At 40.8% G+C, this 12,502-nt stretch overlaps 2 protein-coding genes across 3 annotated transcripts in view; one reads left to right on the forward strand and one right to left on the reverse strand.

Moving 5' to 3' along the window:
* The window catches only part of LOC137268004 (uncharacterized), a 42,948-nt gene extending 39,459 nt beyond the window's left edge, over positions 1–3,489 (forward strand). Inside the window, exon 25 of the mRNA XM_067802475.1 lies at positions 4–3,489. Within this exon, the coding sequence (XP_067658576.1) occupies positions 4–36 (33 nt within the window). The 3' untranslated portion in view covers positions 37–3,489. The remainder of the gene's footprint in view (positions 1–3) is intronic.
* Positions 3,490–5,111: 1,622 nt separating this feature from the next.
* LOC137268484 (IgGFc-binding protein-like) lies at positions 5,112–12,011 on the reverse strand. 2 transcript variants are annotated; one of them, XM_067803049.1, is made up of 7 exons: positions 10,877–11,125; positions 9,381–10,654; positions 8,738–8,837; positions 8,003–8,050; positions 7,400–7,468; positions 5,873–6,037; positions 5,112–5,368 (listed from the first exon to the last, which is right to left on the reverse strand). In XM_067803049.1, the coding sequence occupies exons 1-7, from the start codon at positions 10,920–10,922 to the stop codon at positions 5,202–5,204; spliced, it is 1,869 nt and encodes a 622-aa protein (XP_067659150.1). In that variant the 5' UTR covers positions 10,923–11,125; the 3' UTR covers positions 5,112–5,201. The 2 variants fall into 2 exon arrangements, with proteins under 2 accessions (XP_067659150.1, XP_067659151.1); XM_067803050.1 differs by lacking the exon at positions 5,112–5,368 and adding an exon at positions 11,977–12,011 and having other exon boundaries at positions 5,775–6,037; positions 10,877–11,047.
* Between the last annotated feature and the right edge of the window lie 491 nt (positions 12,012–12,502).

The raw sequence follows: 12,502 nt of genomic DNA on the forward strand, positions 1-12,502 counted from the left end.
CAGGCTGTTCTGAAAAGACCAACAGTGAGGTGCTAGAGAATGATTTCCAGAATGTTGATGAGACTGATCCAAGTGATACCAGGAGTTGTCACAAGACAAACATGACAGGCCCATCTAACTGGAGGATGGAAAACGCTCAGCATGAAGAAATATACATTTGTAATGTGTATGACGCAGACGGCTAGCTATACATATCTTATTGTACAAAATAACATCTGAAATACGGATGGTCGATCATGAATGAATCGTGCCAGGACAGACTGCTGAGATACGTAATGGTGGAGAGAACCTGGTGTATCATGTTTCTTCAGGCATGTAAAGTAGTTGTGATGGAGTATTGCAGTTACATTATTTGTACCAATAGTTAATTGTTTGGTTTAGATATGTTCTATTGTGTTTTCATTGTGGATGAATGCTGTATGCCAGGTTGTATGGAATATATCATCTTCATTTGCAGTGATCTGTTATCACATGATTTGTGTTTTACTGTGTGTTTAGAATCAGCCATCGTATTTGGGATTATGTATAGTGTGACTGTTTATTTGGGAGAAACTTCTGGTGTAAGCTGTGGGTGCGGGTCAGCTCCACTTCAGCCTCAGACTTACAGTATAACTGTAGAAAGGTCTGTTGATTGTCTGTATACAGACCTGCATCTGTTGTCTGTTGATTGTCGGTGTACAGATCTGCGTATGTGGTCTGTTTATGGTCTGTATACAGATCTGCATCTGTGATCTGCAGATGTCAGTCTGTATACAGATTTGCTTCTGTGGCCCATTGATGGTCTGTCTGTATACAGATCTGTGGTCTGTTGATGGTCTGTCTGTATACAGATCTGCTTCTGTGGTCTGTATACAGAGCTGACTATACAGATCTGTATCATCTGTCTGTGTACAGATTTGTATCTCTGGTCTGGCAATTGTCTGTATGCAGATCTGTATCTCTGGTCTGACGATTGTCTGTGTACATATCTGAATCTCTGTTCTGTTGATGGTCTGTCTTTATACAGATCTGCACCCCTGGTCTGTTTGTATGCAGGTTTTATAGTGGGGATGGAGTATTAATATGAATATGCTGCCACGGTCACAAAGATTGCTATTTGGGTGGGACATGGGTTTCATGCTGATGGCCAGACAACCATTCATCATGTATGGTCAGTCTGCTGCATGGCACACATCATGCACATTGCACAAGTCATGCTCAGTGCCATGCTTCACTGGCCAAATGGCCATTCTCCAGGCAGCTGAGTTTCACATGCCCCTCTGCTGGTGGCCATGACAACACAGCTGAACCCTCTGTTTCTCAATGTCACTGTGCTTATTTTGTCAGTTTGTTCATTTGTTGATCGAAGAAATTCAGTGTGAAGGCGACTTGCTCATTTTAACTTGACTGTTATGAGATGTAATTTATTGCATATCTTTAGAGTGAATTGGTCTTGTTGTCTTAGGGGCTGCAGAGCACTGTACAGCGTTATGGGCAGGCCAGACACCAAGGCACCAATACTTCACTACTGTCTATAGTCACAGCATCATTTAGAATATCAATACGTAGATGTTATTTATGTGAAAGCATCATGGAATGTACAAATGTGAAAGTATGTCATGTAGTTTTGAAGAAATTTAGCTCATGTCTTCGTAGGACTGAAGATGTATGTTTGATATTTTCTGTCATTTTAGGACATCTACTTTATTTTTATTGGTTTTATGTTATGAAATAGATAAGTATTTCATTATTACTTATAGACAATCCAGTGACTAATGTTGTAAGCTGGGGGCGTAGTCTAATTCAGAATCCCCCTGAGTTTGCCCTGTTGTTAACCACATTGACAACTCTTCTTTTCACATGCTGTACAACTCAAACGTGAGTATCCCTCACTGAACCGGGGTTATGTGAAAAAAAAAGACACAATGAGAGAATGATTTTCGAATATTATAATTTATGCCTGTTTGAAAATAGCTTGCAGTGTTTAGCCGAAGTGCCAGTTATTACACTTTTAACATGAGTCATATTGTCTTCTTTTCTTCTATGATATATACTGAGAGAAACAAATTAAAGAACACAGGAAAATTCAAGCGTTTCTTCAATATTTTGCAGTTTTCATCTCCAGCTTTTAATAGCTGTGTGGGAAGAAATCTCAGATTAAATGAAGGAACAAAGCCATGGACAGGTGTTCAATCATTTCTTTCCCTCAGTATATTAGATTTTTTTAAGACAACTAGACACAGATGACACTGTCATGTGAGACTCTGCACTTCCCTGTGCAGACTTGTGTCCCTTTGGTGATCCAGGAACACATGATAGTAGGTTTGAATCCTGGTTCACCCTGATTATGTTTCGTGGTCTGTTAGCACCACACCCGTGCTTTTTGGTTCTGCTGCAGTGGAACACACAGACCTGCCAGTCTGTGGGTTTTCCACTCACATTAACCTTACACAGTGTGAATTGTTGGAGATCTGCTAAAAGCAGAAACTTAACTCACTAAGGTAATTGATAGGGCTGTGATGGGAAACCTTTATCCCTGAGACAGGTGGGTAATGTTCTGGACCCAGGTACCTGTCTTACCACCCAGACCCATTATGATAATGTGACTGATAGATTAAACAATGAAATGCTATTCTTTCATTATAAAAAGGTTGTATTGTCTTTGAAGATTTAGACATAATTGTGCAGTCACCTATTTTGAATATAATATATGATTAAGACATTAGAATTAACTCGAAATTGTAGCGTCCAAGCTGAAGAATATTTAGCAATTTCTTACAAATTTGATGTCAGGAATGAACATAAGGAATGTCCTCAGTAATAGGGAAAATTTGGACCCATTCTAGCTCTAGTAAATGCATTCCCAGATGCCAATGATTGTTTGAGCTTTATAAATAAATGTATGTGTATCAAATGACTGATGAAACGAATAAGGTTTGTAGAGTTAAAAGAAAGTTGAAGCACAATAAACCTTGTGCATTTATCAATTGGTCAGCTTGCTGCTCTATAATCTTCTATTAATGTTTTTATAGGAAGTGTATAAATGGGTTGCAGTTTTATAATGATAGTTTTCTGGGTGTTGTGTATGGAATTTTCTGCTAGTAAAGAGTTGAACTTGTATTTGGTGATGGTAATAGGACACTTATCAAACTGATGAAAGTCATTGTGTTTGTTTCTTGATATTGTCCCTTATCTTCCTTCCTTATCAGTGGAGAGAGTTTTCTGATACTGGCAAGGTACTTGATGACAACGTGTTTGTTTACAACAACGTATTTATCAGAGTTGTTGAGATGATCTGTGATCTGCTTGTTTCTTACTCAGCTGATCTCAGCTGTTCTGACCTTGCGTGTAGTACTGCACATGAAACTGCATCAAATAAATCGTGAAGTGTTTGCTGAATGTTCAGAACTTTATCCATATACAAACAAATATGAATACCCATCTATTCAGTGTTATTTCAATGAAATTGATTGATTGAGTGTCAAAGAATGAAATAAATATCTTAAAACATTTAGGATTTGGGATTTTTTTTCATGTGTGTAATATGTTATACAGTATGGTTCAAAATTATTGAGAATAGCTAAAGCATTTCATATTATTAAACGAGAACAAATCAGATAAAATTGAATGTATTGTAAAAGTGAACTGACCTTTTCATGTTGTGTAGGTAACAATTTAATGTTTTATCAAGTCTCCTTGAGCTTCACGGCACAGTCTAAGACGGGTAGGCATACTTCCTATCAGAGAGGTTAGTGTCTCGTGAGTTATGCTGTCCCAGTATCGGACCACTTCTCTCTTCTTGTCTTCAATTTTTGTCAACCCCTTTTGATTCACACATTCCTTCATCATCCCCCAAATGTTCTCAATGGGATTTAAGTCAGGACTATATGCAGGAAATGGTAATGCAGTCACATTTTTCTCCTGAAACCACTGCTTGGCATGTTTTGTGGTGTGTTTAGGATCATTATCTTGCTGCAAAATCCAGTCATTTCCATAAAACACATGTGCACTTGGAAGCAGAAAATTATCTAATATGTTAGTGTAGGGTTGACTTGTCAGATTTCCCTCAAACACACACAGCGGGGTCGTTCCTAATAAGGATATCCCTCCCCATACATGAAACTTTGGGCCGTATTTAGGTCGTCGATACAACGGTGCACTTTGTCCATATTTTCACATTATTGGGATATACCCATATTGAGCTTTCATCAGTAAAAATCACATTTTCCCAGTCAAAGTTTTCATGTGCCAAACACCGCTCAACACGCCTGTCTTTATGTTCTTGTTTAATGAGAGGAGAAGGAATTCCAGTCTTTTTCTCCCATCCAAGATCAATCAAATTTCTTCTAACTGTAGATTTTGATACAACTGTTGATCCCCTTTCTATCATTTCATACCTGATGTTGGAGATGCTTGCCCTTTGCTTTTTAGACGCTAAAATTCCCAGCCGGACGCGATCTGAGAAGTCCAATTTTCTGGGTCTCCCTGCTCCTTTCTGGTGCCCCAAATCCTTTCCCTCTTTAAAATTCTGCCTAATCCTATACACAGTAGAAAGAGGAGTTCCTGTTCTCTCTGCCTATGTATTTACATCATCAATTCCTTGATTACACAACTCAAAAATCAACCTTGTTTTATCTTCAGCAGACATTGTTGACAGTGCTGAGGAAAATGACGTCTGCTACAAATTCAGGGGAGGTAACTCTAATTGTACTATACTCAGTAGGCCAAGATGAGTTACCTCCCTTATACCATTACTTAGTTTTAAGTATCAGTGAATCAGTTGAGGTGTTATGATAGCTCAAAGTAAGAAGAAAAATTCTCAATAATTATGAACCAGACTATAATAATATGATTATATTTTAGCCTGTTATCATCTTGCTGTTAGCCCAGCTGGCTACAGTACTGCAGCACTGTTGGTGGTAGTGTAGTTGACCACATGACTATTATTGATGATATGTCAAGACGATCAAGGTGCTCTTGACTATAACCTTTATGTTGCTGGAGCTCACCTGGGTGAAACCAGTTCAGATCAGTTTCGCAGACTGTTTACTTGAATGCTGAGGTGTCTTAATTGTCGCCTGAAGGGTTAAGTCTCGCTGTGTATATTCAGAAGAGCAGACAGAAAAAAAAGACCGAGTCATTACATACTTTATTATGTTGCTGTTCTCACGGTTACAAGAGTGCGCACAATTTGTTAATGTATATTCCAGAGCAAGTTTTCTTTATAGTTCTGGTTGCAGATGCTCCAAACCAAGTGTACACAACACTTTCCTGGATTGAATTCCACCAGAACTGAATCCCCAGCATAGCCAATAGTGCATTGTGTGTTTGCTGTCCGAAAACATTCCTGGCATTCTCCATACTGGCCGATTTGATTGACTGATTGGCACTGCAATCAAATTTGGTTGTAGCGATAAAATCAAGTTATTGCCATAAAGTTATCACTTTTCTAATAGAGCATTTACTATATAATAACGTATGAAGAAAACAATATCGTAGTTGACAAAAATTATGCATTTAATGGCATATATTTGATAATTTTGCCTCTTGAAATGCATTATGGCATTTTGACATGCCCCAAGGGCAATTTGACCCCATCTGGGACAATTGGACCGAAAATACGGGGGATTTTGTAGCTGGGGCGATTTGACTAGCACCCTTCAAGAACACTGCAACAGTAATACTAATTAAAACAGTGATGTTAACGTGGCAGATATATTGGTGTACACGTTTTTTGTACAAGACAGGACACGTGTACTAAGACATGTTCCTCATGCCATTTGTGCAAGGTGAATTCAGAGGGGCGCATACACGGACAAGGACCAGTCCTGCTGATAGTGCGACCAGTTCATGTCCAGTGAATAGCTGGTGAGTGAACCATACAGGAGCTCACAGTTGACATTTCCCGACGACGCCTGGAAGTTGACAGCCCAACAGTCCCTGTCTCGCCCGCATTTCACGAAACACTGCTGTTTGTTGAGCGAGTGAGAAGCTGATACGTTAGTGGCCAGGTATTTTCCGTCACCAATCCTCTTGAAATGTCCCTTTCTTATGGTTTCTGTGGGAACGGATACCACGTGCAAGTAAATGTGTGAGCATGAAGTTTGTCAATACAATTCACTGAGAGATTATTTTCTCAGTTGCTAAAGCAATGTTTCAGCTGGTCGATGTTTTAGTAACATAATACGGCTAAGTCTTGAAAACATAATTCATAATTTATGATTTATAATCTCTGACTATTCCTAGGTAGACGGGTATTTCACAGAGTACGGAGTCGTGCAAAAAGTATTCGGACACTTCACGCAATTTCCATAGACCTACAGGTTATTTCAGTGTAGTATAAATAAATTCTTAACTTACCTTACCATAGGACTATGCATATTACCCCAAGCTTCGCTTAAACGAGATCAGACAGTTGTTGATTCGCCATTCCCATGAATGGCTACCTCATGTATCGACGAATGTATAGGCACGGAAGTGGCGTGATCTCCTGAAAAATCCTTGTGATCGGACGTTTGTTTGGTTCGCTGAGTTTTCTACCTACTACTTTGTGTTTAGGTTGTTATTACACGGTAGGTATGTTTCTTTCCCTTATGTTGCGTGAGTGAAGAACAGAATTATGCTTCACTTACCTGACTACCTCGTGTGTACTTGTTGCTTGATTTTTCGATGTGGGATGTTTTCCAGCATCTTGCTTTTTGTGTGGTCTCTGTATGGTGTACGTAGCTATGGTTAGTTCCTACACCATTTTATCCATGTCGTTCACCATTTTTTATCCATATGGTGGTTGTATTTCGTACCTTTTCTCTCGTAGCATGCCTCTTGTTGCGGGGGCAGCCATCTCTGTTGTTGTCCCTGCCCCGCCCTTGGGCGTGCCAATTTTTTCTCATATGGGTGTTTGTTGCATTTTTTTGTGTAGGGCAGTTTTGCTAGGCGAGTTTAGCGATGTTACGGTTTTCTCGCTTGTCGGTATGTTGCAGTCAGCTGTTTATGACACGACAGTTCTGCACTATTTGCAAGGTGTTAAAGTTGGCAAAGGACCCCCACCTTTCGTGTGCGGACTGCACATCCGTTTGCTGCACACTCGACCAACGCTGTCAGCACTGCAAGCGACTGTCGCCTGCTGCGTTCAAGGCTTTCCTTATAGCTAGGAGGAAGCATTTCACTCAAACTCGCAGGAAGATGTCGTCACCGGCGTCGTCTTTGGGTTCTTGCTCGTCTCTCCCGGAGACTCCGGATCGTCAGCTGCCAGCGCCAATGCATGAGTCTACGTAAGATTCTACTTGGGATCAGTTTGCAAAATTTGACTTGAATCTTACCAAAATTAAATTCAAGAAAATTATTCATGCTTCGCTTAATTAAGATGTAAACCTATGGAAATTCTGTCAAGTGTCCGGATACTTTTGATGCATGGCTTTACCTTTACACAAGTAAGTTGTGGTACCTTCACAGCACACATCATATTCCGAGCCACTGCCCATCTCTACTCCTGCAACACGAAGTCATATATGTGCTGTGCCAAAACAGATGATTCTGTGACCAACCCTACACTTTTCTCTTTAGTCTGGCAGACGGACTACACATTGGATACGCTATTCTGTATGTATGGCCTAAAGAAGCTCGTCTGTGCTGACAGTGCTCGGCAGTAGATGGAATGATTGCTTCAAATGCTCTTCAGTATTCATGTATGGCACTAGATGCCTTTCCTTTCGACGAACACAGTGTGTCATCTGTGGTGTTCATGGGCTGTTTTATGACAGATTAGTTGATGAATAATAACAAAGATATGGTACTTAATGGACGACAACTCCTTCTTTATATCATGTTCCGATGTTTGGTTCTCATACCCTTGTCAAGCAAGATTCTCTGGCGTCCAGTGGTCCTTTCATACAATGTTAAGTGTTATGTTAACCTTCACGACAATAGAAATCAGAATGACTGGCTGTTCACAGACATATAATGTTTGATAATCCGAGCACAGATTTTAATGAATGAATGTACGCAGGCGCGCACACGCAAGTACCTGGAGGTGCGTAGCAGTCCTCGTCAACAACCAAGTCAAGGTCGTCATCTGAAACATCAATGTGCAATATGACAACATTTCCTACTGCGAGCCGTTAGGTAAAATAATTAGAATGAACTCCACAACGTGACACAACCCCCTCTACGTTACCAAACCGTTCCCGTAGATGATTTACTGATAGGAGAGACATTCATGTCACGCTGCCATTAGGTGAGACTGCTCTAGCCGTCCTGCGACTTTCCTTTCATGTCGAGCAGTATTCCACAAGACCACCATACAATAATTTGTATTATGTAAGGTCCCTAGTCGTTCTGCATATGGGACCTTTGTACCAACTTTCAAAAACTGTTGCTTGAATATACATGTATTCTACGATCCTTTTTGCAATCCCATATGTGTGTTAACTATTTAGTTTATAGGAATGTAATCAGATATTGACGATAAATATGTAAATGACACACTGACCACTGTAGGCGTTATAGAAGGGCATTTTGATTGAAACTCGATCAGAATTTGAAACGAATTGCCCTTGATATGCTGGTTTGCCCAATATTGTAATGTTTACGAGAACCAAGTCTCGACAGGAATATATATTTTTTCTTTGACCAACAGCGAAAGTAATGAGAAACACGGCCCCGAAGACTGAAGGGCGCCTCGACAATAACCGACAATAGCGAACATCTGAAGCCCGAGTTCCCACGTAATGATCAAACGCTATAAAGCATATAACACTACCTATTCCATCTATGTTGGCACAACACGCCTCCTCGTCAACGTCGCCGTCACAGTCGTTGTCCACGCCGTCTCCCGGGTAACCAGAGGTTGGTGCACAGGGCTGAAATGTTGGTCATTTGACAGGATATAGAGGTAAAATATGCACAAATCCGCTTCACCTGCGAGGTGACCTTTCAGCATCGACACATACATTGATAGTCACAAGCGATAGGATATATTCACTCGAAATTTGATATATTTGTTGCACAACGCCGCACTAAGCAGTATCTGAGCTATATGACAGCGGTAGGTAAATACTTGGATCTGAACCGTGCAGTAGTCGATATTAATATCAACGATCCGAGCCCTAGGATGGAATAGCAGCAACAGAAAACCCTGAACATCGCATCTCACTACAAGGTCAGCTTACTGGGTACCACTGGTAACACCGTGAGGCAACTGAACTGAGACCAGAGAGATGAAACATACACTGTTGGTCCTGTGAAGAAGTCAGTAACAATTATAACAATTAAAAGAATGAGTAATTTATTACTAAATAAAACAAAAAAGGTTACCAAATCAACATATAAACACGCTCTCTCTTTTTCTTTCTCTCTCTCTCTCTCACACACACACCAAGAGAAAACCAAGAGAAATAACTTACGGCAAATAACGTTGACGCTGCAGTTTCCAAAGAGTTCGCCATAGCCCTACAGTTTTGGCTTGAATACATATAGGCAAGGAATGACATGTTTCCAAAATGAGATACAGTACTGAGGTTGGATGATTTCAAAAGTTCAATGTTCACAATGGCATACTGGGTTCCTTCCACGTGTTCCACAGAGACGGTAGACGCACTAGCATTTTGGTTATTGAAGATCAAGCCATCCATATGAGACTCTTTAATGACAATTGATGCGTAATACCTCCATGTGCCCGTCCCACTGACACCAAACACATATGACGTTCTGGCCGCAGCAAATGGGGACAGTATCAGCAAGGACGGGTCACCTTCATCAGACTGACCACTGACAGACAGCTGGGCCAGCTGTACAGGTTTGGTAGCTCGTATGTATGTCGCGTTTTCTAAGTAAAACTCTTTCCAGTCTCCTGGTTTCAGTAAGAGGAATGGGTCCACACCTTGTATGTACACCGCCGTGTTGGCCCACCTAGCCAGCACTCTGTAGATGTCCCCTGCGTCTCTGTTGGGAAACGGCACAGTCACATACTCCTTCCCCCAAACGTTCACTGGAGGAAGTTGGTCAACTATGGTAGACGCACATCTACCGTTATGGACACGGGTTCGGTTGACGCCACTGTAGGCGGCTATTGGATTGTTTGCAATCACGTGACTCCCCGTGAGATCAGAACGGGTCTGTATCTGGAGCACGTCATACTGTTGTAGGGTCTTCGTTATTACGTCACCACCAGAGTATGAGACATTGTCGAACTCAACTGTTACATCTTCCGATGTGGTTAAAGTGATGGAAACCACGGTATCATTACTTGTGGCAACAACAGCAAATGTCGATCCAGCTACATTGTACGTTGTGTAGTAACAAACAGCGTAATACTCACTCCCTAACAGATTCGTTGGTCTGACGAGGAAAGAGTCGTAGCTGGTCCCTGCTCCTTTCCAGGTCTCCGTGCTCATGCCTACAACGGTTATGTCACGTGTGGACGTCACTCGTATAGCTTTCCTGTCTATGTAAGATCCGTAGTTCATCGCCATTGCTCCGTTGATTCTCAGGGTGTGTGTTTCACCCGGGGCGATGATAATGGTCGTGCTGACGAGGTCAGGGTATTCAGGGGCGATAACTGTTACCTTTGCTCCCTGATCTGTTGTGGGTGTTAAGATGAGATAGTCGGGGCTGTCATTTGTGTGGAATACTTGTGTAAAGGTTAACACAAAGTCCGTTCCGGCTTTCACCATGCACCCTGAAGTTAGAGACAGAATTAGTACGATGGCAGTAAACACGAATGCTACACGTAAACACGCAAGTTCATTCTGAGATTTACATACCGCAAATTACACCTGGCTTTACAAAGACTGCTTTGAAATAAATAATGTGTGTTCAAACACTATTCCTCGAACGCTTGCCAATATCATACATTGTTTGGGGAGGAATTCATCTAGCCAAGGGGCATCTTAAAGCTCACCTTTGTTACACATAACCACGATGACAATAATCAGCAGCTTATCCATGGCGTTCTTCAAGACAGCTGTTCAGTTCTTCAAGTCTTCGTCCATGACATGTAAGTCAATGATAGTACTGATCCTAACTGTAGAGATCGGGGTTAACACACCTGTGTGTTTTCAGATTACATGTCCTGAAACAGGAAGAACCCTTGAAGATAAAGATGCGACTGACACCTGGACCCTAACATACTGATACTTCGCAATGCAATGACAATGAATGCTTCTATTTTTATTCTCCTGTGAAAAACCCATAACTACATATTTCCACACAATACTCAGAGCAAACCACATGGAAATAGTATTATCTCCCAATCGAAGTCCGTCCAAGTCTGACTGATGTTACTGTTGTCTAAACTTCATGCAGCAATGCCATTCATTGCAGTAATGCCCATCGTTGAGGCTAGGTACTAAAGTCCGCTCAAAACGGTGATTGGAGCCCGACAACTGAAAGGATCAGTAACGAATAGCACGTGCACATTAATGTACATTTCGAAATGCATTCCCGAGTACAATGCGCAGTAGGTTCGCGGAGCTTGAAACAGTATGTCTTCCTGGTATGCTTCTGTCAAGTTTCTGAATATTCAATCACAATTTGACAGAATTACAGAAAACCTGAGAGGATGGCAATAAAATATTGAAACTGGTTATAGGCTATTTGATTTACACTAATATATAGAGTAACATCGTTACTTACATTCCTCAATAAAACAATGAATTGTTCGTTCCCGTTGTTACTGAGAATTGACTAGTCACTGCGATAAATTAGTCCTCAATAACAACCTCCATTAACCCGACAGCACCAAAGATGTAAATGTGTGAATGAAAAAGACAAGTTATTTATTCAACTTGTAGACAACTACTCATACTCTAACTGAACTTCTGATGTTTCACGGGTAGACATTATGTAAACTCAATGGAATATAATTTGCTTGATGTATTTAATGAGTGGAGAATCCCATGCGATATATACAGACATGCAGTCTGTAATGCAACTGAGGTAAGCAACATAACAGCCCTAATACACATGGCATGATCCTGTGAAATCATACAGTGACCCTACCGTGATATTGTTGACTGGCGAGGGTGCATCAAATTAATGCCTAATCCTGTTGTAGTGACCACTGATTGCGTCCATCAACCAAATGTTTCCACTAGCAACAGACTTTGCTCTATATGGGTATGTTTTGGCCATAGAGTAACATATGTCATATTTATTCAAGTGTTATCACATATATTTTTCAAGTGAAACACTCTATTGCCAGCAGGAACCGGTGCATTGCAGAGCTTGCTGTTACTGAAATACCTTGTTCAGAAGTAGTTGCTTGGTATGTGTGTATATGCATTTGTCATGTATTGATTTGTTAAACTTTGGATTGAGGTTATTCATGTTATTCACGTGCACGGACTTAACGCATGGATGCGTTAGAGAGTAAATCATGGAGAGTATAAATTTAGGCGAGGGTTATGTGACCTAAAAATAAATAGAAGATGGATTAACTCTACATGGTTTGGCTGGTCGTAATATTGCGGAGTGGAACTGTAGCCAGATGTACAAACAGAAACAAAATACAACAAGTAACAAGTCA

This window comes from Haliotis asinina, chromosome 16 (genome assembly GCF_037392515.1).
Source record: "Haliotis asinina isolate JCU_RB_2024 chromosome 16, JCU_Hal_asi_v2, whole genome shotgun sequence".
NCBI lineage: Eukaryota > Metazoa > Mollusca > Gastropoda > Lepetellida > Haliotidae > Haliotis > Haliotis asinina.

Excerpts from the sequence above, each read along its gene's own strand:
- LOC137268484 (XM_067803049.1), bottom strand. The coding sequence starts at position 10,922 with ATGGATAAGCTGCTGATTATTGTCATCGTGGTTATGTGTAACAAAG. Across the intron at positions 8,838-9,380 it reads CAGCGTCAACGTTATTTGCC|CCCTGTGCACCAACCTCTGG; the intron begins GTAAGTTATTTC and ends CCAACATTTCAG. Across the intron at positions 6,038-7,399 it reads CACAACTTACTTGTGTAAAG|AAACCATAAGAAAGGGACAT; the intron begins GTAAAGCCATGC and ends CCGTTCCCACAG.